This window comes from Corvus hawaiiensis, chromosome 26, assembly GCF_020740725.1.
Source record: "Corvus hawaiiensis isolate bCorHaw1 chromosome 26, bCorHaw1.pri.cur, whole genome shotgun sequence".
Lineage (NCBI taxonomy): Eukaryota > Metazoa > Chordata > Aves > Passeriformes > Corvidae > Corvus > Corvus hawaiiensis.
In genome coordinates, this window is record NC_063238.1 from 28,991,801 (window position 1) to 29,018,780 (window position 26,980).

General features: G+C 34.7%; 1 protein-coding gene across 6 annotated transcripts in view; it reads right to left on the reverse strand.

The window, feature by feature from the left end:
• CSMD3 (CUB and Sushi multiple domains 3) overlaps positions 1-26,980 on the reverse strand; it is a 612,506-nt gene that overhangs the window by 361,896 nt on the left and 223,630 nt on the right. For 3 of the 6 annotated variants that reach the window (XM_048286479.1, XM_048286478.1, XM_048286477.1), the window contains exon 7: positions 5,280-5,588. The exons of the other annotated variants lie outside the window; for them this stretch is intronic. In XM_048286479.1, the coding sequence (XP_048142436.1) occupies positions 5,280-5,588 (309 nt within the window). The remainder of the gene's footprint in view (positions 1-5,279; positions 5,589-26,980) is intronic. 6 annotated transcript variants of the gene reach the window in all.

Genomic DNA, 26,980 nt, shown 5'->3' on the forward strand with positions numbered 1-26,980 from the left:
GAAAACTTCTTATATACAAATCTTCTTATATACAAATAATCTTAGAAATATAGAATGCAATAATCTTACTGCCAAATACATTTACTTTCTTCAACCCTCATCTTTTTAGTTCTGGGTTTCACTTACAAAAACAAAGAAAAAAAAAAAACCCTGAGGACATATGCACATTGATTACCTACTAGACTTAAAAATATTTAACAGCTGTTCAAAAAACCTCTCTGTCCCTACTCCTCCTTTCCTCTTGCTCCTTCTAAGTAAACCTCAAAAAATTAGGATATGTGAATACATATTTTCTAACAAATCCTTAAAAGTTTTATATTGAATAATCCCAATGTAATGACCTATCATACTCTTTCATTATAATCTTTCAAAGAAAAGAAAAAAAAATCAAGATAAGTTTCTCTTAACATGCTTTTGTTCTCAAAAGTTTTATTAGCAAATTATTTATTTTCCTGTAACAAATCTTAAAATCTTCTTTCCTTCTACCATCATAAATTCTCCTGTAAGACAGAAGGAAAAAGAAATGCTGTTTTAATAGGGAACACCCAGTAGCAAGATTTTTTCTCCCTGATTCATTTTGTCCTGGTCATTACTAAGATGCTATATAAGGCCAGATATCAAAAAGCATAAGGCAAGCTGGGATAGACAACTCTTCTTAAAGAAGAAAGGGGAAAGGACAGAGAAATTATAAAAGCTTACAGGAAAGTAATAAAAAAATAGAGCTGAAAACATAGAGAAAGAGAATGGAGATATCAGTAAAATTAATAAGATTTTGTAAAGAAACAGTTAAGTAAAATTATCAAAACATATGTATTTCCTCAAACTGAGAATATATGGTTAAAAATTTGCAAATACTTAGTGACATTTCTGCTCTTTGAAAAGAGAAGTTTGGAGTCATGAAATTTTTTGGAATCCAGAGGTCTCTTGAAAATAATTTTCCTAAAGAAAGCACTGAGACACTTTTGAACTGCTAGATGATGACTGGAGTCATCCATTAAGACTTCCTGGCACTATTTGAGCCTGAGTCTGCTAAGCAATTTTTTTTCTTCAACTACTGTATCTCTTTTTCAGACTGGTTTTTTTTTCTAAATTTAATTTATGACTTACGAACTGTACTAGAGGTCTTTTTGCATTGTTTGCACCTGGTACTCATTTGTTTCTCCGGCCATTTAATTACTATGTATGTGTATTTCCATATTAAAATGAACATTGAGAACAGAATAGAATAGAATAGAATAGAATAGAAAAAACAGAATAGTTGGAAGGGACCAATGACAATCAATAGTCAACTGCCTGACCACTTCAGGGCTAACCAAAATTTAAGTCATATTATTAAGTATACTGTACAAATGCCTTTTAGCTTTTGGCCATATGCCTCTTAACATATCTTTAGACAGTAAAAGTATGCTATATAAGCCCTCACAAGAAAATGTTCTAAAATCTCTCTCATGGTGAATGCATATACACAAATAAAAATTCTAGAGCCTTAATAAGTAAAGTATGTAGTTGATATAAATTATAGAACAATTCAAAAGGACTAACAGCATTACTAAACTGTATGAAACACAAATAGTAGAAAACAAAAATGTCAGATTATCCTCTATTACTTTAGTCATGATGAAGCCAACAATTCCTAAATATTTAACAGGAAAAAAAAAGAAAAAAGAAAAAAACATGGAAATATCATGTTTCTATCTTGTGTCTATCATGTTTAATTGCCTTCTTGTTTTCACATCTGAAAAATATGGACCATACTAGAAACTGTGACTGTACGATAGGAAAGAATTTCTACTAAAATCTGGGAATTTGAAGTTCCTTGGTTTAGCTGAGTGGAAGGGTTTAGGGATCTCCTTTTTTCCCCCCTCCTTCTGAACAGAAGAGATAAACTTTTCTGAATTTGACCACTTGGTTTTATTAGAACTGAGGACCCAAAAGGTGCTGTGTTTCACTATCAGCTATCCTATCTAAATATATTTTTCTTTAGCCTATCAAGGTGCATCTTGAAAGTAAGCCTCTCATTCTTAGTTACTCCCTCCTTCTACAAGGCTTCATTGTTGCAATAACAAGAACTCTTCTTGCTCATCTCCCAAATAAAAATTTTTATATATTATGTACTAACTTGTCCTTATTTAAGTTCTGTACATACTGACATTTACTTCAAAATTTATGCTTTCATCCTGTCTTACACGGTATTTTGTAAGGTGGGATGATCAGGAAAATGTTATACCATTACATTACCTTTATTTATCTGATTCAGTCTGAATTCTTGTTGATGAAGAAACTATAATCATGTACAGTATTCCTCAAGAGATCTCACTACTTTCTTATAAAATGATACTTGTACTTCCCTACCTTTAAGGAAAATATTCCACCAAATGCACCTAGGGTTTCTTTATCCAGCTAATAAGCTTAGAGAAGATATTCATCAGCCAGCCTTTGACACAATTTAAATTATTGTTGAGGTCCAGGTAGTGTATCTAGTACGGTAATTTACACCTAGCAGTAGAATTTTGGGTACATATAGACTTCTAGTTCTCTCTATACATCTCGTTCATGCATAAACTTCAAAAAAATTTTTGCAAAACAAAACAGTGTTGCTATTGTCTACTCATTCTGAAAGACCTTATCCACAGAACAATCGCATGGAAGCCAACAGTACTACTCTTTTTCTGCAGTTATGATTTTGCATCAATGCTAATGTATCATAAAACTGCACTATTCTGGTCTTACTAGCAATATTCTCAAAAAAGCCTACAGTTACATCTATATGTACAATAAATTTTTACAATTTCAAATATTCACACATACATAGTGTGTATATGAAACAGTAAGTTTTAGTAATTATATTTAGTATATAAAATTTTGTCTTCTCAATTATGAATTAATTTGCATAATTTGGGAGTGTAATTCTTAAATTACAATCTAGAGCACTACAAAAAATGCATTTCCAATGTAAAAACTAATTTTTAATATCTATTAAACAGAGAAATAATTTTAGAAGGTTTTAATATAAAATTCTTAAGTAGATATAATTCCATAGTTATTTAATATGCAGAGTTTTTAGACTTCTGTGCATAATACATTTTCAAAGAGAGATTAAAATACTTAAGTAGTAACCTACAGAAAACTCTATATAAATACCTCTGGAACGTTCCTCCGTAATGGAAATTTCTTCAAGTCAATTAACAGCTATCTCACATTGACAAAAATTCCTTCAAAATATGTCTGTGTCTTTTTAGCAAGGAATATTTTGTGGAAGAAAATTATAGGTTATTTATTGAAGGTCATTTGTATGCTTTAATGGCTGTTATCAAAATGTTTGCTGAGTAAAAATGGTAAATTTTTACTCAGTATAGGAATATCCCTTTAACAGCATGAATACATATACTGTTCTGTGAGTCACAGACACAGGAAAAAAATTTAAATATTTAGTATAATGAATGCTAGCAAAATCAAGACTTTCAATGTTGCATGAGGGAATAAAATGCACACAGAACTAGGTATGGGCTTTCTTCTCCACTGAGGTCCATACAAGTCTGATTTCACTTGTATGTGTACCTTTTCGTACCTGTAGTACTATTTTAATTTGTGAAAAATAAACACCATAACATTATTTTAGCAGTATCTTGGTGTCTAAATTATTCTCCTTTTTTTCATAATCTGATGTTTAGCACTTCAATATGATAAAATAATTTAGAATTATGTGCCATACCTGTATCTTATATTAAAGAATAGGTCAGAGAAGAAAGGAACATTGAGAAAACAGCGGGGAGGACACTGTAGTGTAATGATTCCAAACAGGAAATGGGAAAAAACTGTATGTGTATCACAATTACTGCCATATTTAGCTGCCAAAGTAGTACATTCTTACATCTTTAAATTAGAAGATATTAATACAGATCCTCATAAACTCCCTTATAACTGAAAACAAGCCTGTTTTTTTAAACTTGACCAAAGACATTTTGAAATTAATGCATAGCCACACAACCAGTACAAACCAAACGGTTGATTAATTTATACCAGTCAATAACCAGAAAATACTTCAGATTTCCACTGAAATTAATGCAAATGAAACATAAACATCTGTTTAATTGTTTCTATTTCATATGCAAACCAAATACAGTGTTTGTTTTTCAGTTACTCTATTTAAATTATATATTTTAAAATTCTGGAGAACTGCAGCTCTTGTTTCAAAAGGTGTTAGTAAATGAAGCTACAATAACTTATACCAGGTGACTATCCAGTAAGACAACAGATTCCAAATAAAACTTCTTTACAAAAAATCAAACATATAATGAGATTTCTACAAATGTCTTGTGCTATAAAAGGTGCTTCTCATCAATATATTTGTGTTTATGAATTTTTCATGTACAATTGATTAACATGAAGCACACAATAAAAATTCAAAATGTATAATAAATGGTATTCAACAACATTAGCCTGCAAAATTAAGCTGATCCTCTTCTGAAATTGTGTATGTCTAAAAACACACCAACATGCAATTTTTTTCTGAATATCTGTTGGTTAACTTAAGACATTCCAGCATTACTTTTTGTCACCTTCATGTTTCAGATATCAACATTTACTTTTTAACGCAGCAAACAATGCTTGTTTTATATTCCAAATGTTGTTCATTATTAATACTTTAGCATGCGGATTAGATCATCTCAATATAGAAATATATAAAATCTTTAGCTTTAGCACTTTAATATTTGCTGAATTCCCTAGTGTTCTAAATGTTGCTTTGATCATTGATTTCATGTTTGATAGAATAAAAATGTACAGATGTTTTAAAAAACAAAATATTGCTGAAGTTTTAAGCAGGAGGGAGACGAATACAACTGCATCACCTACTGGTTTAGAACAGCAGCTATTTATAAAGTACATTTTTAATGCTATGGTTAATTATGTCTAATCAAATATGCAGAATAGATGAGTATTCTAATCTCAATTCTCAAAACTTCCATCAGATGTCTCTTACACTAAGCTTTATTGTGAAATATAATGCTAGAAGCTATAAAGCCACATGAAAAGAAAATTCCTTATATGTACATTTTGTCTTTTTAGAAATCAAAACAATTTAAATAATGAAGACAATATTACTACTAATTTCATTTTTCCATCTGAATGACCTACTAGAACTCAAATTTAGGCAGATTTAATCCCTTTCCCATTTGGTTCAATTACACTTCCTGAATGGATACCTGAACTTTCATTTTTAATTTATACAAAATATTTTTTCATAACTACATGTGCACAAGTAAAATAATATCCAATACCTCTATGAGTAACAACTGCAAGTTCTTTAGCTCTTTCTATCTGTTCAGCATTTCTTGGTCGTCTTCTTGTGCTTTGTAAATTTGCTTGAGGAAGAGAGAGTGCTTCCTTGTAAGCAGCCAACTCCAGAATTGGTTTTCTTGTATTCATAGCTTGTACTCGTTGTTCTTCAGCAGATTGTCTACAGGTGGTCACTGCACTGGATACAGCAACATCAGCAGATGTGCTAGCAACAGTAATGGCACCAGTAGTGGCTGCAATATGCTCCTCTAACTCACCAGTGGAGGCAGTTTTGATGAAAGTAGAAGAACCTGTAGGACACACAGTAGTACTGGATGCTAACTTTTTCTTTTGAATTGTGTTTTCTTGATCAATCTAAAAAATTAAATTTCCCTCTGTTTAACATAGTAAAGACAACTGACATGAAAAGAGGAAAGTCAAAAGGCTTTATTTAAAAAATTGAAGCAATCAGAACATTGTTTAATGCTAGTGAACATTTTGTAATAATAGTGATATTACATGTTAAGATTTAAATGTCCTCAAAACTTAAACTTTTTTACCAGTCTTAATGACAGCACATAATTTCCAGCCCTGCACATTCAGAAATGAGCATGGCTAGAGCAAAATATACAGCTATATCATTAATAGGGCCCCTACTAGGAAACCATCCTATTGAGGAGTGAAATGGCAGCATTATATACTAACCTAAGTAGCAGAAAAATCTGCCATACTCCAGTTGCTAATAAGGCTCTCAGATATGCTCATTATTTTCATCAAAGATCCCTTGACAGGGGTCTAAAAGCTCATTTAGACTTGACATGAGACCAGGTGTAGATGAATAATAAAAGGTACACATTTAAACAAAACTTGTCAGCAGTATTATTTATACTTAACATTGTAAAAAGGCTTCGTATGTAATTCTCTTTTTGCGCTCTAAATTCTGTAATAGACCAGATTATTTTACTAAAAACCCTCACATATAAAATGTTTCAATAAGCTAAAAAATTGTCCATGCACTGCTTGTGAAAATATTGTTAGCATTTTTAAGGTCCCTACTATTCAAAATATAGGGCCAATTTTTCCATATTTTGTTAACATTTTCTTTCTTCCCCATCCCCCACATTTGGCTGCAAATGTTTGGAAGCCAAGTCTCTCACCTGTAAGCATTTAGAATATCTTAATAGAGTAGAAACTCCATCTTGACTGGAACGAATAATTGACTGGGCAATGCATAACAAAATTCACCATAAAACCATAGTCGAACAAAGCTGATGTAGCACAAACTGTACTATATTTTACTAGTATCTTTAAAACATGGCTTTTTTATTTCATAATAATGATTAGGGCCCCTTGAACAGTCATTCAAACAATAATATTCCATACTTCTCTTTTTGGTTCTGCGCTCTCTTCTCATACTTTGAGACTTGTCCTTTAAATGTAGTGGGTGATGTCAGGATGGAAAGCAACGAGAGTTTTCACACTTTTAGAAAAACCTGTCCACTAGAAAATGGAAATGAGACTCCCAGAGGAGTCTTAACTAAGCATTATATAGTATATTTAATGCACAAGGTATATCACATCTCTTGACAGAGTTCTCAAATGTTCTGTATAAATTAATGGAAGAGATTCTCATATCAAAAATACTCAGTCTTGCTAATAGTCTCTTTTGATTACTGCAGAAATTTTAGGCTAAAAATGGTTTATTTTATCATACTATTAAAAATACTAACATAACAGTATATGTTAGCTTTATAAAGAAAACAAATAAAGCTGATGTGGGTAAATACTATTTTTGCTATCTGACATTCAATGTCCTAACATCAGTTGTGTAATACAGCTCTTCTAAATCATAGTGGTGGTTTCCCCTGCAAAACTAAAAAACCTTAGCAGTACCATGTAAGCTCCAGGTTTATGTGTCAGAGACCAAACTCAAAACTACTTACTGTCCTATGATGACAGTGATATAAGTAACTAAAATAGATCTAGACATTTTTTATTCTTTATTTCATAATAAAAGAAGAAAATTGTCACAACAGTGCATAATATCAAAATCTAGACTACTTATGATTCAGTATACAATAAATTTTGACAGACTGGTATCAAGTTTAAAACACAGAAAATACAAATGCATGGCCAAGAGATATTTTGGAACAGAAAAATGTTGTTTAAAACAAAGAAAACTTAATGTATGTTACATAATCACTACTATTAAAACAAAATCTATGTGAACATATCTCTATCATGCAAGCAAATGTACAAGAACAGGCATTCATCTGCTTCCAATATCAAGGTCAAAGCAAAACTATATTCAGAATCTCAATCAAATGTCATGGTCTATCCTATTTATTTAAATAGGCACAGCACTTTAAATGAGAAAAACTTAAAGGAGAGTTCATCTCAAAAGAAAAAAGCAAGAAAAATTAAACTTACTTAAAGCTACAAAGCTTACACATTGAAAAGTACTGCTTTGACACAGAGGCAATTTTCAAACAGAACACCTAACTTGTTAGGCTTTCACATTCATTTACACTGAAGAACTCATGCAGAAGATCAGTAAAGTTAAAAAACATGGCTTGATTTACATGGAAGATTTTGAGAAAAAAATAATGTTATGTATAAGCAATCTTGTAAGTATCAGCTACTGCACAGAAAAGATCCATCAATGTTTCCGTATATATAATTTTTAATCTGCAAAAGTATGAATTTTGGGGTCTTTATTTTGGGAAAACAGTCTTAGACTAATTGAAGCACCTTTGTTGCATGGGCGTTTTAAATCCATACTCTCCACTTCAGTGTTGTCCAGTAACATCTGACGTTTCAGTTTGTCAAAGAGGTTATTTTAAATATTGTATTTTTCTATGTAATAAAGAAATACTCCTATATTGTTTTACTTTAATACTCTGGTTTAAAAGAAAAAGAAAAAAAAGGAACGAAAAGCTTTTAATGATAAATGGCACAAAACGGAAGAAAGGAAGATTGATCTCTGCTTTTTGGGAAAAGCTTAAACCAAAATTTTGCAGTCTACTGAAGTCAACTCAGAGGCAGAGAATCACTTTGAATTCACAATCAGCCAGAAAAGATGTGTAGTTTGAGGAACTGCTAGGCTGAATCATATGAGGAAGCAGTGAGGACAGTGGGTTAAAAAGAGTAATTGTTGTTTAGGGCATGGCGTCACAAAGAAAGAGAACCCAACCAACCCACACAAAACAGTCTGAGACCTACTAGACTGGACCAGCATTTCTCTAAGCAAGTCTCTGTGGAAGGAGAACAGACAAAAGCCAGTAAAACTGAGGACCTTTCATGTGTCAAATTAGCCTCCTTACACAAGGAAAGATTGGAAGTGGTATTTACTCGTAAAAACTTAGAGCTATGTAGAAGTGAAAAGAGATCAAGCTGATGATCTACAGAGAAATTCCGTTCAGAAAACTAGTCTTAACAAGACACTACTCAAAAGTGTTGCAACTGTTAAAACTTAGGATAATGCAAACATATGGGAGACCCATAAGCCTTTCTATTTATAAAGAAGTGGAAGTTGTTCTTGATTCCAGGATCATTTTTAGTAAAGAAAAGAGGCAAGAGCCTTTGACATTTGCCTGAAACAAAGTTCCAAAAATAGATTATGAATCTGTGCTAGATGCACACACTTTGCATATGCAATATGCTACAAGTATACACAGGGGTCCTGTTGTAAACATGATACCAAAGGAAATTTACCCCAGATAAACTCATAGTGGAAGTTCAATTAGCAATTAATCTAATGGACTAACTTTTTATGAGTGATTCCTGAGGGCACAATCTAGGGAGATAATAAATACCTTTGCCCACTCTGAGAAGCATTCACCAGAAACAAAAATAAGGCAGAAAACGGTATCTAACAGAGTGAAAATCCTTGTTGAAAATGATCTTTTATTTTTTTAGAGGACTATGACTTGGGAAAGCTTTCCTGTAAGTTGTCCCCTCTTCTCTAGGTTGAAAAAGCTCAGTTTGCTCAGCCTTCCTTCCCTCACAGGGTAAGTGCTCCAGCTCCCAACCATCTTGGTGACCCTCCACTGAACTTGCTTCACTGAAAAACTCATCTTCCCTGTCATGAAGCCCAAATCTTAATGTACTATTCCAGCTATGGTCACAGAAGTGTTGAGACAAGGACAAAAATCCTTCCCTTTAAATCTACTGATGACATTCTTATTAATATAACTCAGGACGCTTTTGGCCTTCTTTCTTTCCAGGGCACACTGCTGTCTTGCTCAGCCTGCTGTCTGCCACAACACACAGGCTCTATTCAGCAGAGGTCATTGCTATCGGACAGTCCTGTTGCCAAGGTTTCTTCCTACCCAACTACAGGACTTTACACTGACCCTTGCTGATTTTCACTGGATTTCTGTTGGCTCATTCTTCCAACTTGTCTGTGTCCCTATGGCAAGCCTGTCCTCGACTATATTGACTGTTGGTCCTTGACTATAATGACTGATATTTTGGTGTCATCTGCAAATCCAGTGAGACTGCTCTCTGTCATTGATTGAAGCTCATTGATAAACACATTGAAGAGAACTTGTATCAGAATAGACATCTGTAGTATACCACTTGTTCCTGCACTCTAGCTAGAAAGTCTGGCCCATTTATGACTATATTCTAAATTTAATTTTTCTTTATTTCAGTGTTTGAAGAACAGATAAAAACAAGCAAATTGTTCATAAGACCAAATGGGATCTAAGGCTACTGTCCAACAGCTATTCTAATTCATTAGAGTTTGTTTTGCTGATTAGCTCCTAAGAACCATGTTGAGTCAAAATGTGAAAGCAAATAGAAATATTCACTGTCCTGTTTATTCAGGATGAATAAAGGTACAGGACTTTATTAGTTCTTGTGACACATATGATCCAGCCACAGACTTCCCAAACAAGGCTAAAGGTCATTAATGCAGATGACCCTAAACGGGACTCAGACTACAGGAAGGTGCTAATAAGGTGACTGTCATGAGGTCAGCCTGGGACTTTTCCTGTCTATCTTATTAGCAAGAAGCCAGTCTATCATTTTGCAATGGGTAATTGGGAAAGAAGTGTAGACAGTCAAGCAAAAAAATAAATGCATACTTCATTAAAGAGAAAAAGAGGTAGTTACAATTATAAATAGAATTTTTAAAAAGAATAATAACTGTATCTTCATTCTTCTTTCAAATGTTCAAGGACTTTTAGTCAAGGCTTATTTAACTGCCTTACTTAAAACTTCCTATACTTAACTAATTTTGGAGTGACCCGTGCATTCTATTAAAAAGATGCTTTTTTTTTTCCCCTATCTTAATTAACTGTTCTCTTTGATGTTCTCTGTCGTTAAGTATCTGATGCTTGCAAAAAATTTCCAATAAAGTTAGAAACCTAATTAGAAGAATATATTCTGTATCTGTTAAAGGAATTTTCAAGTTTGTGTAGACATTACAGCTTATTTGACTCTTTTAACATATGTCATTCCAGACTTATTATTTTAAAAAATCACTTTGTTTATTATTCATACATTTCTAGTATCTTTACCTGTTCTTAGGATCAAATTGTAATAGAAAAGAAACAGATACATAAACATAACATAAAACACATATTTTAGAACATAAAATCAGTATTAATGGCTGCCATAAAATACTCATCTGACAAAATCTATTTTCAACTTCCAGCTATTCAGAAAAGAAATAAAACTGTAGTTTTAAAGAAACACATGACTGAAAAAGATACAGTTCAAAGCAAATTTCTAGACTTTAGTTCAAACAGGCAATGATTCCTGAACTTATACAAATAGCAAAGACTCCAAAAGCTGTGTAGCCAGAATTTTAAAAAAGTCCTTCTGGTTCCTTTTGTTTTCGTGTTGTCCACAATTGTGAGAGTTGATTCAGAATTTCATTTTTATTTCCTTTTGGTACTAGAACTTGCCTTTTTGCATTACTGCATTGTCTTATGAATTTTTTAAACTTGCCTTTTTCTGCTCTCTTTTTTTGAACCTCTTTATTGTTACCTCTTTCTTCTCTTTTTCTCTATTTTTTGTGTAAAGTTTTACACGTAAATCAATTGCTGCAGTAAGACATACCAAAACAGTCTGAAAGTGACAATTAAGCAACAACCAGAAATTTTCAGTGATGCAGGGGATATGTCATACTTCAGTACAGACAAATGCATATCTCTGTGATCTTCCATATGCCTCTCTCAGTGAACTTAAGATCACCTTTTTTAAGTAGATACCAAAAATATGGTAAATTTATGAATCTTAATTTTAGCAAACTGATTACATTTGGAAATCTGAAATTCAGACAAATTGCCAAACAGCTCTAACCTGATTTGTTTTCTTACTACTAAAATCAGGACATGGACAGAGTGCTACCATTTTTTTTTTTTATTGCAGCAATATATGTTTTTTCAATAGAAGCAAATATGAAAATGCCCAACATATGTGCACATATGGATAATGTTCTTTCAGTTGGTTTACTTAAAGTGAGAAAGTACTTTCTGAAAAGCCTGTTACTTTTAAGAAAAAAACAAAAAACAAAACCAAAACTTAACACGAATGTTAGTAAATGAGAAAGGAGTGATTTGAAATACAAAATAATTATTTTCATATAGTCATACTTTTCTTTTTTTTCAAAAGACATATGCATCAATGTAACATAAATCTGTGTAATCAAACATAAACATACAAAAAAATCCACAAAAATACTACTTAAAAATTCTTCAAGACTCTCAATAATATTACAAAAATTAATGAAAGGAATGATATAATGCTGGGAAAGGAAAGTATTCACATCTCTTGGCCTTAAAAAGAATACCTTTATTGTATTTGTCAAGTAAAAAGCCTTGCCAATATTGTCTTACATATTTATTTTCTTTCTAATTTTGAAAGTTTTGTGAATCATAGTGCAGGAGTGTTATTTCCCCTTTTTAAGGATAGGATAACATCAAATAAGCAAATCCAAAAGAATGATTACTATAAAGACTATGTACATTAAAATTTATATAGCAACCATTTAACAAAAAGATACACTTAAAATTTAAAGGTTCTGACTTCTAATTCTGTTTCTTGTATCACCATGGATACGCCATCATATTGTAGTGCTCTCATTTCTTTTCAATAAAATTAAATTCTCACTTTCCTCTTACTCCCAGAGGAATATTAGTATTAGTTGCCTAATATCTGTTCAATGTTATAAGCAAGCAAAGTGGCTTTTTAAAATCAAATATACAGTTTCAGACAGAACAATACTTGCTAAACCTTGAACTATATATTGATATGACTCTGACACTCCTTTTTTTAATATTTTCAATGAAGTTCAGATACATGAGAAAATAATGAATCTTGAACCCAGTAATAATCTCTTTCACTTATTATTAACAGCAAAAAATGTTTGTACCATTGCTCTTGAGTGTCTAACTAATATTTGCCCTAAGCAAGCTAAATGCCCATATTTTTGATTCTAAATCCAGTATTAGGCATCAAGAAGCTATTTGACTTAAAATTATTACAGAAGATTGCTAAACTAATTTAAGATAAATTATCCAATATAGTAATCTTCACTATGGGGAAGATTATTTTAATAGCTAATATATTTAATATATTTTTTAAATTATTACATGTTTTTAAACAGATTAGTACTTGTTAGAAATAATGTAAACTCCTTAGAAAGTTTGTTCATTTACTTGCCAAATGGTAGACAAGGTTGCAGAAAAGGTATCTTGAATACAAATCTTAATACTTAAGCATGTATTTTTCATTGTTTACCTTACCTATGTCTCACAAAATTAACAGAGACTGCAGACTAGTAAGTATATATAAGTAAGTATAAGTAGTAAGTAAATTTTGCCATTAGTAATACAAGGCCACAGAATTTACATTGACACATAAATTCTGTATGTGGGCTTGCCTTGGCCTGAGGTTGTTTTCACTATTTTTGATAATTCATAGGTGTCAAGTGAATATTTCTTGACCTAATGGCATTTCAGGAATGTTGTGCTCTGATAATACTGCATACAGTAATGATGTGATAAAGCTACATAAGCCCTGCATAGCAAGCAACATACTTAGTGAGGCTAAGAGAGACTAATGTGCAACTTTCATATTTTAGTAAAGAACAATGAGAAAGAAGCAGACTATGTTAAGAAAATATACCAAAAAAATGAATAATTGAACTCCAAGAATGAAGAGGAAGTTCATTTCTTCATGTCCAGGAGTGTCAAACTCCTCCTAACAGATCTTTGGATGCTTTCAATTCATTGTAATCCCCACCCAGGGACACAAAGAAAAGGGTGAAAATAAGACAAAAGAAATACAGAGGAGAGTAGAAAGGCAATTCTTAACTTTTATAAATGCATTATTGTTATTATTGATGCTTTTCTATATTAGATAATTTAGACTATCAGACCATTAAAACATTAATTAGAATAACAATAAATTGTGTTCCCTTTGGTGATAACAAGATTATGTGGCAAACGTTATATTATGTAAGTCCATTACAACCCAACTAACTTTTGGTCTGTAAGTTTTGTATGCCAAACATACACTATTTTCTCTATGTATCTTACACCACTGAAGTGCTCTCCAATGACTGTCAGGACTCTGAGGGCTCTAATGGGCCAAAACAGGACTGCCCAGCCTTCCTGGGGCCTCCCACCACCCATGCCTATGGGTCCATGGCCTCAAGGCTGAAGCCGTGACTCCCTGTCCCAGTGATGCCACAGCAGTGTTTGTCCCCCTCTTCCCACATTCCTGTTCTACCTAGCCATGGCGGTAATGTCCCTGCCTGGCCTTGGCCTGTCCTGTTTTCCATGGAGATGCCCAAAGCCCAAGGTTTGGTCTGCCTCCAGATGCAGCCTCCTCTGCTCCCTGCAGCAGGGGGACCAACACTGGCTGAAAAGCCCTGCACTGCCAGTCTCAACCCTGATCCCCGAGCTCTCAAGCCTTCAGGAAGCTGTTGGCCTATGCTTGTCTCATATTCATACAATGCCTATGAGCAAAGCATAGCATTACATTTAACAAGAAGTGTTATTTTTCCCTTATTTCTCACTCAGAATAAATAAAGTTAATCTCTAAGCAGAATAAATGTTAATTATAAAGCAAAGTTGAATGATTTATAAATGAAACTACTGTCTTTTATTTTTTGGTTTTATCTAAAAGGTCAGGACAGACTGAAAAATAATACTTTTAAAGAAAGGTCAGGTCCTAAGTGGGATGAAAACAATTCTCTGGCAAGGAAAAATGTTTCTTTGGTATAAAAACCGATTCAAAATCCACCTAGAGTTTACAGAGATAAAGCTATTTCCTGCTGAACACTGTGTGCTGTCAGCATCAAGTGGGCAGTTAGTGAACTTTTAAGCTATGAATTGGCATCCAGTGCAAAACAAGAGCTTCGCCTGAGAAAAATCTTCCCTGTGAGATGACCCCAGTGATCCATTGGCCAACAATTTCAAGATGTCCTAAGGTAAATGCTTACACACTAAAATTTCAAAATCATTGTAAGAATTACATATGCATTGCCTTAGTGAGCATTTCAGGCAATTTTGCACTGCGATACAATGATAACAATGATAATGTTCTTGTTCAATAGCCAAAATGGTTCCTAATATCCAAAATAGCTCAGTTACTGCATCTTTCTTCCCCTTTATGTTGCCCAGAGAAATGCTCACAAAGACAACTTCCACAAGAAAATGATACACTGGCATATCTAAAAACAGGGTAATTTGACACTGTCTTATGTAACATCCTAGTCGGTAAACTCACGAAATGTGTGTTAGATAAATGGGCAGTGAGGTGGATCAAGAATAGGCTGAATGGCAGAGCTCAGAGGGTTGTGATCAGAAGAGTAGAATCCAGTTGGAGGCCTGTACTCAGTGATGATCCCCAGGGATCAATACTGGGTCCAATCTTATGCAACTTGTTTATCAATGACCTGGATGAAGGAATTGAATGCACCCTCAGCAAGTTTGCTGATGATATGAAACTGGGGGGAGTGACTGATACACCTGAAGGCTGTGCTGCCATTCAACAGATCAAGGGAGGTGATCCTCCGCTTCTACTCGGCCCTAGTGCAGCTATATCTGGAGTGCTGTGCGCAGTTCTGGGCTCCTCAGTACAGGAAAGACAAGGAGCTACTGAAGAGGGTGCAGTGGATGGCAAAAAAGAGGATGAGGGGTCTGGAGCATTTCTCTTATTAGGAGCAACTGCAGGAGCTGGAACTGTTTAGTTTAGAGAAGACTGAGAGGGAATCTCATCAATACATATAAACATCTCAAAGGCAGGTGTCAAGAAGTTGGTGCCAGACTCTTTTCAGTGGTACCCAGTGAAAGGACAAGGACCAATGGCCATAAACTTAAACACAAGAAGTTTCACCTCAACAGGAGGAAGAACTTTACACTGAGGGTGGAAGAGCACTGGAACAGGCTGCCCAGGGAGCCTGCGTCTGGAGACGCACAAAACCCACCTGGACGTTCGCCTGTGTAACCTGCTCTAAGTGACCCTGCCTTGGCAGAAGGGTTGGACTGGATGATCTCCAGAGGTCCCTTCCAACCCTTACAATTCTGTGATTCTGTGATTTTTCAGAAACAGCAGCAGGTTTTGGATACTTCTTACACTTCTTGGATGATAGAACTAAAAAATGGCAAATTTTGAGACAGCTGGTTTCTCACCATATCTGAACATTTCAGACTTCATCAGAATGGTTGAGGTTGAAAGGCATCTTAGAATTTAGCCACTTTCACAACTGTCAGCAGTTTTATGGTCATTGCTTGATATTTACTTTACCTAAATTAAATGGTATGACTATCTCTACAGAGGTGAGAGTTTCTTAGAGATTCTACAGAGTTCCAAAGTAACTTCTTTCACGTAAGAAAAAGTTGCTGGATAGCAGTGAATGAGAGTTTTCAGCACTAAATTTGTTCCCTGAGGAAATAATAAATTAAAACCCCCTCAAAACCAAACAAATAAACAAATAAAACCCCACATCACATTAATTCTAGGAAAAGTGAGTACAGAGTAAAAAAAGAGACATTTTGCCTCTGTACAAAAACCATGGGATATTGAAATATTAATTATGCACACAAAAATGACTGTGATAGCCTCCACAAGTGGTATAAGGATGAATATATGATATTCAAGAACCATCTGGACACAATCCTCTGCAATGTGCTCTAGGATGATCTTGCTTGTGCAGGGAGTTGGGCCAGATGACTCCACTGTAGTCGCTTCCAACATTACTATGGCCAAGCTGGATGGGGCTCTGAGCAACCTGGTCTAATGAAAGGTGTCTCTGCCCATGACAGGAGTTTGAAACAAGACGAGCTTTAAGGTCCCTTCAAACCCAAACCATTCTATGACTCCATGATTCTATGATATCCATTCTGTGATTCTGTCAATTTCTTTCAGGTTGGTTAATATTCATAATTTCCCACTACAGTCACTGGGAATTTGAATGATTCTTGGCTTAAGTACTACTGACTGGTTTGCTCTAAGTATCAAAAGAGTGTGCTCCAATGGCTTCAACAAACAGATGGTTAATTTATTATAATTGAAATTTCTTTCAAAACTGTAATGTTTCTATCATTAATTTGTTTAAATTATATAGGTTTGAGAACTTTCTAGGGAAAAATTTTATTTAAGCATGTAAGCCTTATACATCTTTCATGAAAAGCCAAACTACCCACCAAACAAATGAAGAATCATTTCTTCTTTTATCTTCAATTACAAATCTGTGTTCGTTATCTGCCTGTTACACTTATACACTAGACATATATATTAGGAATTAAAAGGTATGGCTTTTAATCCCAAGTTTACTATTAACTGAGAAGGAAAAGGAGTCACAGGTGAAGAAAAATACAAAAAGCAGCAGTTTGTTTTACTTTCACAAAGTCAATATCCCTCTTCCCTTTTGAATTTGAGTCAGCCTGATTTAATTTGAATATATGTCCTTCAAGTCAAAGATTCTCTTCACAAATATTTTCATATATCATAGTGTACCAAGGCAGTACTATAAACTAAACCAGCATTATCGAAGCAATTCAGCTAGCTTTGTGAGAAGTGGAAGGGTTAATGTTACCTAGCTTCCAACTGCCCTGGATTAGGGCTCAAAAGACCTGGTGCCCTATTCCACTGGTAACATTCTGGTAACTTTGGGTAAATCACTATAAAGTATGTGCCTCAACTCTGACATCCAAAAGAGATCTAATAAATATTTCCAATGGTGATTCATAACTTTACCGTCTGTGTATCTCGCCTCCTCCCACAGATATATTCATTTTTTGAACTGCAGGTTACAACACAGATCAATCACTTTCAATCAGAAACACATGGATATGTGTTTGCTACCTTTGCTTTCTCTGAACTTTCTTCAACTTTGCTCTATTCTTTGGAAATACTGAGAGGCCAGAGCAACAGCTGGAGTCAAGGTGAAGGTTGATTTATACAGCAGCATGTTTTCCGCGCTGTCCTCTATTCTTTCCCTAATATTTAGGTTGAAAAGCACTAAGGTGTGCTTTTTAAGCATTCTAAGTATGGACCTGAGGACTGTGGAGTGCTCTTAGTATACTGACTAAATTAGAGCATAAGAGGTCGCTGATATTACTGACAATATAAATGAACAACAGATCTCATAATTTTATTTCCAATCTTTTTTGCCTCAGTCTTCGCTGGCACACACCCCTCATGTGGATGGACTTCAAGACAGGGACTGGAAGACCAAAGTCCCTTACACTGTCAGAGAAGTTCAGGTTCATGACCTCCAGAACATAAAGAAGTCTATGGGACCTGATGAGCTGCGTCCCAGAGTCCTGAGGGAATTTGCTGATGTAATTGCCAAGCCACTGTCCATGATACTTGAAAAGTCATGGCAGTCAGGCAAAGTCCCACGTGACTGGAAAAGGGGAAAGATTTTACCTATCTTTAGAAAGGGTAGAAAGGAGGATTCTGGGAACTACGAACTTGTCAGCATCACCTCTGTGCCTGGGAAAACCATGGAACTGAATCCTCCTAGAAGCTGTGCTAAGCCACATGGATGACAGGGAGGTGATTTGGAGCAGTAGCACAGCTTCACCAAGGGCAAGTCCTCTCTAATCAACCTAGTGGTGGACCAACTGCATCAATCAACAAAGGGCCACATATGTCATCTATTTGGACTTATGCAAAGCCTTGGATGGGATCCTTCACAACACCCCTCTGTCTAAAGTGAAGAGAAATGGATTCTATGGGTGAACTGTTCAATGGATGACAAATTGCTTGGACAGTTGTGTCCAGAGGGTAATGGTCAATAGTTTAGTGTTCTGACAGACATTGTGGAAAGGTGGTTTCCCTTGGGGGTCCATACTGGGATCAGTATTATTTAGCGTCTTCATCAATGATATAAACTGAGGCATTGAATGCACCCTCAGCCAGTTTGAAGACTGCAAGAAGCAAAGTGCTGTGGCTGACACATCAGAGGGATAGGATACCATTCATAGAGACCTGGACAAGCCTGAGGAATGGCCTATGAGAAGGTCGTTAAATTGAACAAGGCCAAGTGCAAGGTGCTGTACCTGGCTCAGGGCAACCCCTGGCATCAATACAGCCTGGAAGATGAATGGATTGAGAGCAGCCCTGCCAAGGACCTGGCGGTGTTGATGCATGAGAGACTGGACATGACCCAACAATGTGCTCTTGCAGCCCTGAAGGCCAGTTGTATCCAGGGCTGCATCAAAAGCAGTGTGGGCAGCAGGGCCAGGGAGGCAATTTTGCTCCTCTTCTCCGCCCTTGTGAGATCCCATCTGGAGTGCTGAGTCCAGATCTGGAGGCGTCAACACAGGAAGAACATAGACCTGTTACAGAAGGTCCAGAGCAGGGCCGTGAAGATAAATAGATGGATGGAGCACCTGTCCTATGCAGGAAAGCTGAGAGAATTCAGACTGTTCAGCCTGGGAAAGAAATTTGTCCTGGCTGACTGTTCAATCCAACTAGCACAGACTAGATTCCAACCGGGGTATGTATCATACAAGAAGTCAGAATTATTCAAGAGAATCCCTCCAGGTTCAATCTCCTTATTACTGCCCATCTTGTCAGCTAAATCCTTCTCTTACAATCCCTCGCTCTCCACTCTAACTACTTTACTTTCCTCTCTGTGTTTCTTCTACATATTCAGAAAATTTCATTCAATGTTCATATTGACTGGATCCAGACAAAAAAAAAATGCATTTTGACATCTATAAAACAAAGCAAGTAAGTACATTAGAAAGAAACACACAATACAACATATATCAATGCTAGAAACACTTCAGTATTCACACTGCTATTCTACGTTTGCTCTGACAATTTTCAGACAGACTTTGAAGGTTTGAACACCATGGTTCTCAGGGCACTTTTATGAAGTTTTCTTTTAAATATGAATGGTACTGAAATTTCCCATAATAAAGATCTAAACAAATTACATAACTGAGAATCTCTTTGGTACTAATTAGTGATTTTGCACATTAACAAATTCCACAGAATAATATTCCCTAGTATGCAAGGTGTATTGCCTCAGCTGCATTTAAGTGAAAACCTTTTGTTGAACAGAGATATATTTTTAATCATTTCCTGGTGCTTGTGAATGGGGAAAAAAAATAATTCTTTCAGCTTTCTCATACTGCTACTGATACAGTACACAAATAAAGCAATCAATGTTTTAAAGTATAAAGAGATCCATTCATTGGAACTAAAGTGGAGAAAGTGTAACTGGGAATTAAAAAGGTAGTTCAGAAAATTTAATATTTCTTACTTGAAGAATCATTAGAAGATTAACTTTTCATTAAATAGACTTGACTCCTTATTTACTGGGGGATACTTTGCAAAAGGTATTTTTACTTCTCAAATTAGATAATCTTGGACTTAATTTTAAAGAGTAATGCCAAACGTCCCGAACCTTATCTATACTGGGAATGAGTAAAAACGGTATCATCTCATTTAACACTAAGAAATAACTTCTGACACAATATCTTGCATGGGTCACTTGCATATTCATATTCCAAAGCAGAATTTTGGATTTATTTTTCCTATTATAAAAATAGTAACTTTCCTATCTTTAGGCAGGAGGTTATCCAGCATGTTATTCAGTCTTCATGCATATGGTGTGGTTAGTTTTTACAAATAATAGACCAGGGAGAAACATTTAAAGACCACAGCAGCTGTATTTCACATATTTTATGCCTGAACATATACCTAGCCAGTTCATAAAATTAACGTTAAAATTAAAATTAAATAACTACTCTGCGTTTATAACCTCAAGGCCATGAGGATATGCTTTCTCTCACAAATGCAAGTGTTCTCAGTAACTAAATAATGAACAATTCCCAATTTCGGTTAAAGAGAATAAAGATAGACAGAAAGAAAATATATTTCTGCATAATAATTTATGCAGGTTGATTAGAAAGTACATGGGAAAATTTGAGTGTGAGGGTAGACAAAAAATGCCATATTTAGTTACTTCATTATCTAGTTCTCTTCCTCTGCCTGTTGTTTTCTTATCAAAATTATTTCTTTCCTTGTGTTTTCTAATGGTAGAAAATCACCCCTCTGAAATGTAAAATTACCTCCTAGAACTAAAAAAAAAGTTGAAAATGCTGAGTGAGGGAAGAGGGAGAGAAGGAAATGGGAATAAATCTTCCAGCAGAAATAAATCCAATGCATCTGATGTCAGTGACACTATTAGTTTTAACATTTAAAATCTACTTTCTAAAGTTAGACCACATCAGGTTTGTTTCCTTTAATGTACAGTAAACTTTATAATGGTCAAAACTATTAATAATCTAACTTGAATGGCTAATTGCATTCAATTATTGTGAAAGGATTTTCACAGCAGTAAAATATAAATAATTTAATAAAAAAGCCCAAGTATATTATGAGAACATTTCCATGTCAACAATTTTCCAAGAGGAAACAAAATGTTCCAACATTTAATCTTAATACCACTAAATATTCTGAATGTGAACAAGTGTTTTATTCCAGGTCTTTCTTTCAGTTGTTTTGTCATTCTGACATGAACAGATTGTCATATTAAGAACAGATTAACATATTAAGCTGTTTGGTAGCTATGAAGCATACAGATGTGTAGGTTAACAAATTAATGATTTGACCTTATCAAAATGAAGTATTTTGAAGGTCCTATACACTCTAGAGTTTATGTACTATCAATAGAAGATTTCAACTGCCATAGAAAATTTATTTTCCTAGTTAATTTTCCTTGAATTTTGGTGGATTTTCTTAGATGAAATATTTTCAGTAGATGTATAAAATATATATATACATACAGAGAGAGATATGCATTAATATAGGTAAAAATCCAAATATAAATATTATATACATTTTATATATTTATTTAAAAATTTATTAATATATTGAAATAGGTATATATATATATACATATACGTGTGTATATATATGTATATATATGTGTATATATATAAATAGGACCACTAAAACCACACTGAGGTTTAAATAATTCTTTTCCCTTCCAGAAACCAGGACTCTTCACATTGCCTATGGATTTCGTAGTTTCAATATAATATTTTCCTAGATTTTTAGAGTTGTTTGAAATCTTTTATTTCATTTCAGTTTATAAATTCCTGAACTTTCAACAAAAGTTACCCAAGTAAAGAAAATGCTTTCTAAGCATTACCTAAATTGAAATAAAGAGTAATTCACTATTTTTTTCTATCTTCTGCAGAGGAGTTGGAATTACTTACAGTCAGTAGTACATAAAATATTATCATTTGCTCTTTTGTAAACAATAAAGAGGAGTATGTAGAGTAGTAACTGAAACAAAGATATTAAAATTTTTGAATGTCCCTAAAATATCAGTGGTTTTCCTTTATGGTAAATTGAAATTAAGAAGATGCATCCGTTAAATCATTAAAATGGAAAGGACTCTTTACTGCATCAGTTAACACTTGTTCCAGAAGTAAGTAACCATCTATCAAATTAAACATTAGCACAGACTATCATGTCTTAATATTTAACGTTAGTTCTACTGACTTTTTTAAAATGAAATATGATCTAACTTGAAATAAAGAAGTTGAATTAAAATTTTAAAATTAGATCTCTCTGGATCCATACACAGTATCAGAACTAACTGCCAATAGTTGTGTTATTAAAACCTATCATTGTGAGAATTCTAAAAATAAGTTGTTTAAATTTGGGGATGGTCAACAAAATGCAACATTTTTTCTCCTCTACAACTTGACTACAACAAAATCAATGTCATTCTGTGCACTGTAATTGTGTGGGTGTATAGTTGTGAATAAAAGACATCTGAAGGGTAAAAAGGTGAAAAATAATGTGTTTAGAAAATATATCTCAATATGAGATAAAGTGTAGCTGACAGACCCAGGAGTATGAGAATCCACTAAAAACATTTACTAATGTGACAATGTATGCCTGGAGGTGAATAAAAAAAACAAACTTCTGAGAAACTCTGGTAATTTCAGTCTATGAAGAGAGGATTCCTCTCTCCTCTCTCCACTGCAGAATCAGGTAGCCATCTGGGCTGTTTTGACAAAATAAGTTCAAGGTCTTAAAAGTCACAGATTCACAACTCTGATAACTAAGTATCTGTCTTAAAAAAAAAAAGTAAAAATCTGTCATCTGTCAAATATAATATCAGTGAAAGCAGCAACTTATTTTCCCTGGCCTAAGCAGAAAATACATCCCTTTTCTAAGTAGCAGACCTCTACAAATGTGACTCAAGTGATGAGTACCTTTCTTTCTCCTACGGAATCTCAAGCCCTTGAATATTCTGGTATTAAAAAACCATTTCAGTAAGTGAGTAGTAAATGTAAACTGAGATTAATATCTACATCAGTGTGTCTGTAATTGTACTATGCATACAAACTATTACAATAAATGGAAATCTAGTCATTGTAGTCAGTGGAATGTAGTGTTTTAATTAATTTTAAAGCACACATCTAAGACAGGATATAACAGGTGCCTATATGCTGTTTCTTCCTTCCTGTCTTTCAGTTTCTATGCCAGAATTGCATGGTGTCCTGGTTTTTGCTAGGATAGAGTGAATTTTCTTCTTAGTTGCTGTTATAGTGCCATGTTTTGGATTTAGGATGAGAATAACACACTGATGTTTGAGTTCTTGCTGAGCAGGGCTCACCATGAGTCAAGGACTTTTCAGCTTCTCATGCTGCTCTGACAGCAATGAGGCTGAGGGTGCACAAGAAGCTGAAAATGAACACAGCTGGGAGAGCTGACCCCAACTGGCCAAAGGACTATTCCATACCATATGACATCATGCCAAACAGCGGATGAGGGAACTTGTCTGGGAGGTGCTCAGGGACTGGAAGGAAATTGGCTGGCAGGTGGTGAGTTGCTTTGTGCATCACTAGTTTTGCATATTCTTTAGTCATTATTACTACTTTCCCATCCTCTTCTGTCCTGTTAAATTGACTTTATCCCAATCCATGAGTTTTACCTTTTTTCTGATTCTCTCTACTGTCTCTCTGGGAGCAAATATCTGCATAGTGTTTAGGTGTCAGACATGCTAAACACACCATGTGATCTGTAAGTTCTAACTTGCCAACACCATGTAGATGTCTCTTCTACTCTAGAGCACCTCTACCCAACACCTACCATGTGGTCAGCTGAATCACTCTGCAACCCACACTGGCAGGATTAGCAAGGTATCGAGAAAGCTCAGTTACCCATACATAATTTGAGTTGCAGAAATTTTGTAACGTCATAACATATGTCTTGGTAACACCTTGGTTTGTCTGCCAAAGAGCTTCTGCACTTCTGCCACAGAAATATCTTGGGTACCCTGGGTGATTTCAGTGATCCATCAGTGCACAGATATACAGGTACAGTGCTTCACAGCTCTCCAGCTTTAATCTGTATATAGACACCTATAGATGTCTAAACAAAAATCTTACCTATGTCTCTGTTACAACTGCTGGTCTTTCAGCACTAGTACAGTATACTGTTTGTTGCAATAGCTTTTGAAATAAGGAATGAATGACAAAATCAGATTTAATTTTTAAATGTTGTGAAAAAGTGATAGACAGTTTTCCCCTTCTCGCAAGTCTAGCCATGATGTTGTAAGGCAGCTTAGTACTATTGTTCTTTACCTGATTGGCAATTGCTTTACATTCTGTCTGAAAGCAAAGCAAACTAAAAAATTTAAGAAAAGATAACTCCATAAATAATTTATGAATGAAGATACATTTCTATTCATAAAAAAAGTGACAGAAGGAAAAACAAAGTAACAATAGAAAATCAAGCAGAGCAAGAAGAAATTTTCAATATCTTTTTCTTCATATTTCATCCCACATTCAAGGTTCTCACATTTATCCAACCTCAGCTCCACATAGTTGGTTGTCAAGTATGAAGGAGACTAACTATTTGCATATGAGCAGGACAACTAAATTTTATTCTATCTTGAAAAGTTCATGGATATATTTCATAGCTTCATCTGTATTTTCGTATAAGCAAAGATTGTTAATGGATGGCAAATGTGTTTGTGCACTCAGTTTACATATTTGATACTATTTTGCTCAAAGTGGAAACATGAGTTTGCACATGTCTTAAACAGAGGAAAACAAACAGGGGAAGGAAACAAAATCAGTTAAGAAATGGATTTCGCAAGTGAAATGAATAGAAATTGTAGGGCTACTGTTGAAACCTTCCAGAGCTTTAAGGGAGGACGAAGGTAGAGAGTGAGAGGAAAAGGATGCTGAATCTAAAAAGAAAAGTTATAGATGCTTAAAGTAATGCCTATCAGAAAATGAAGATTTTTTTCTTTTTCTGAAAGCCTTTTCTGAATCTGGGTTTGCTTGATATAAAGAAGATTGAAGTTTGTGTATGCCATTCAGTAAGACCAGATGCTGGGAAGCTAACTTAACCCCTCTGTCCACTTAGATAATATTATAGATTCATACATAAATGATAAGAGTACAAAAAGTAACCAACAGAAAGCAGCAACCAAAAGGAACTGCAAATGGAAGGAGTATAAAAGCACAACTAATTTTAGAAACAGGAAAAGAGGATTACTGGTGCCAAGGAAGGAGCTGCTTCAAAAAGATCCAAAGAAGCTTTTGTTCTACTTCAGCCAACAGTTTCTGATTCAAAGGGAGTTTCAACAAAGCAACAAGAAGAGAAAACATCAAGACAAGGAACTCTCAGTGAATAGAAAGAAGTGCTGAAACACAGATGACCAGGCAAGCAAGAGTAAGTGGGTTATGACACCACAACCTAGGTAGGGAAACATTTTGATTCTCCTCTAATTGAAATTTCTTATTGAAATTTCTCTTCTAATCACATTGGTTATTGTTTACCAATGTCTTTTAAATATTGTATAAATTAATACCTTTCATTAATAAAATTGCCTATTAAAGAAAGTAATACACATAACTCACATGACTATGTACTGAGAGAAACTGAGATCTTTCCACAGTTTCATCTACCTCAGCAGATTTCATTTTTTCTGTATAAGCCAATTAAAAAAATTTTTAAATGCTTTAAAGTTCTTTGCCTGTTTGCAAGGTCTTAAACAGAAAATTAGGAAAATATGTTTAATTACATTAAAAGTCTGTTTACAAAAAATTACATAATACCCTAGGTTTTCTATTTTTTTGTTGCTGTGGGTTTTTTTTTTCCATATGCAACTGTATTTTGATTTTCCAGTGCATCACTTTTATTCTTTTCAAATGTTTAGGCCAAAATAGCTTTAGGTATTACACTGAAGCTCGGCCATGCGAGGCTGCCTTATGAAAAAGAATCTTAAAACCCAGTTTTCATAAAATCAAGAGAACAGAAGGGAATAAGACTATAATTAGTATAAAGGCCAGGGATTTGGTAGCAGAGGGGTGTAGGGCTGAACATGTGACCTCTGCCTTCAGGAGGCATTGAGCTGTCCCATGCTAGTCACAACTGGCCACATCTGGCTCCAAAATGGACCCACCACAGGACAAAACAGAGTCCATCAGTAGAATTTGTGACAACTCTATGAAGATGTATATAAGATAAGGCAATAAACACTGAGGGAAATGAACAAGGTCAGAGAATGAGTGCTCCATTCCAGAGCTAGTAATACCCTCAAAGGGATTGGAATCCATGGGTAACTCACACTGGAGCAGGTTCTTCCACTAAGAGGCTATGGCCCATGGTCAATGTACATCAAGGCAGAAGAAATGAGTAAGAGGGAAGAAATGGCAGAGGAAAAGAGTGAGAAATGAGGAGTAGCAGAAATTAACTCTTACACTTTGACCTGAACCTCCTGCACTGGCTATCTCACCAAAGAGACAAAGGGTAATCTGTAGTGGAATAGAGGAAGGGGAAGTATTTGGAATGAAGATAAGCTGTCCAAAGAGGAGAGTAAATAAGGACATTTTGTCCAGGAGAGTAGCTGATGAGTGATTTGCCACATCTTCATTTCAACCATGAAACTTTTCACTCTTGTTCTTCCTATTTTCTGCCCTGTTGTACTGTGAGGATGGAGTGAATGGGTGGTGGTGAGAGGGCTTCACTTCTACTCAGGGTTAAACCGTCACCCAAATACACTAGCACAAAATGCACATTTGTGCAAACAAAATCAGTAAGCCAAGGGAGCGATTAGCTGAAAAGTGCCACACAATGACAGACTAAAATTATGCAGTATTCTGAAGTTCAGAATTTGGAGTCCAGGTCCTTCAAAATATGTAACAATGGGCTAAAGAAAATAAAACTAGAGGAAGTACTAAGA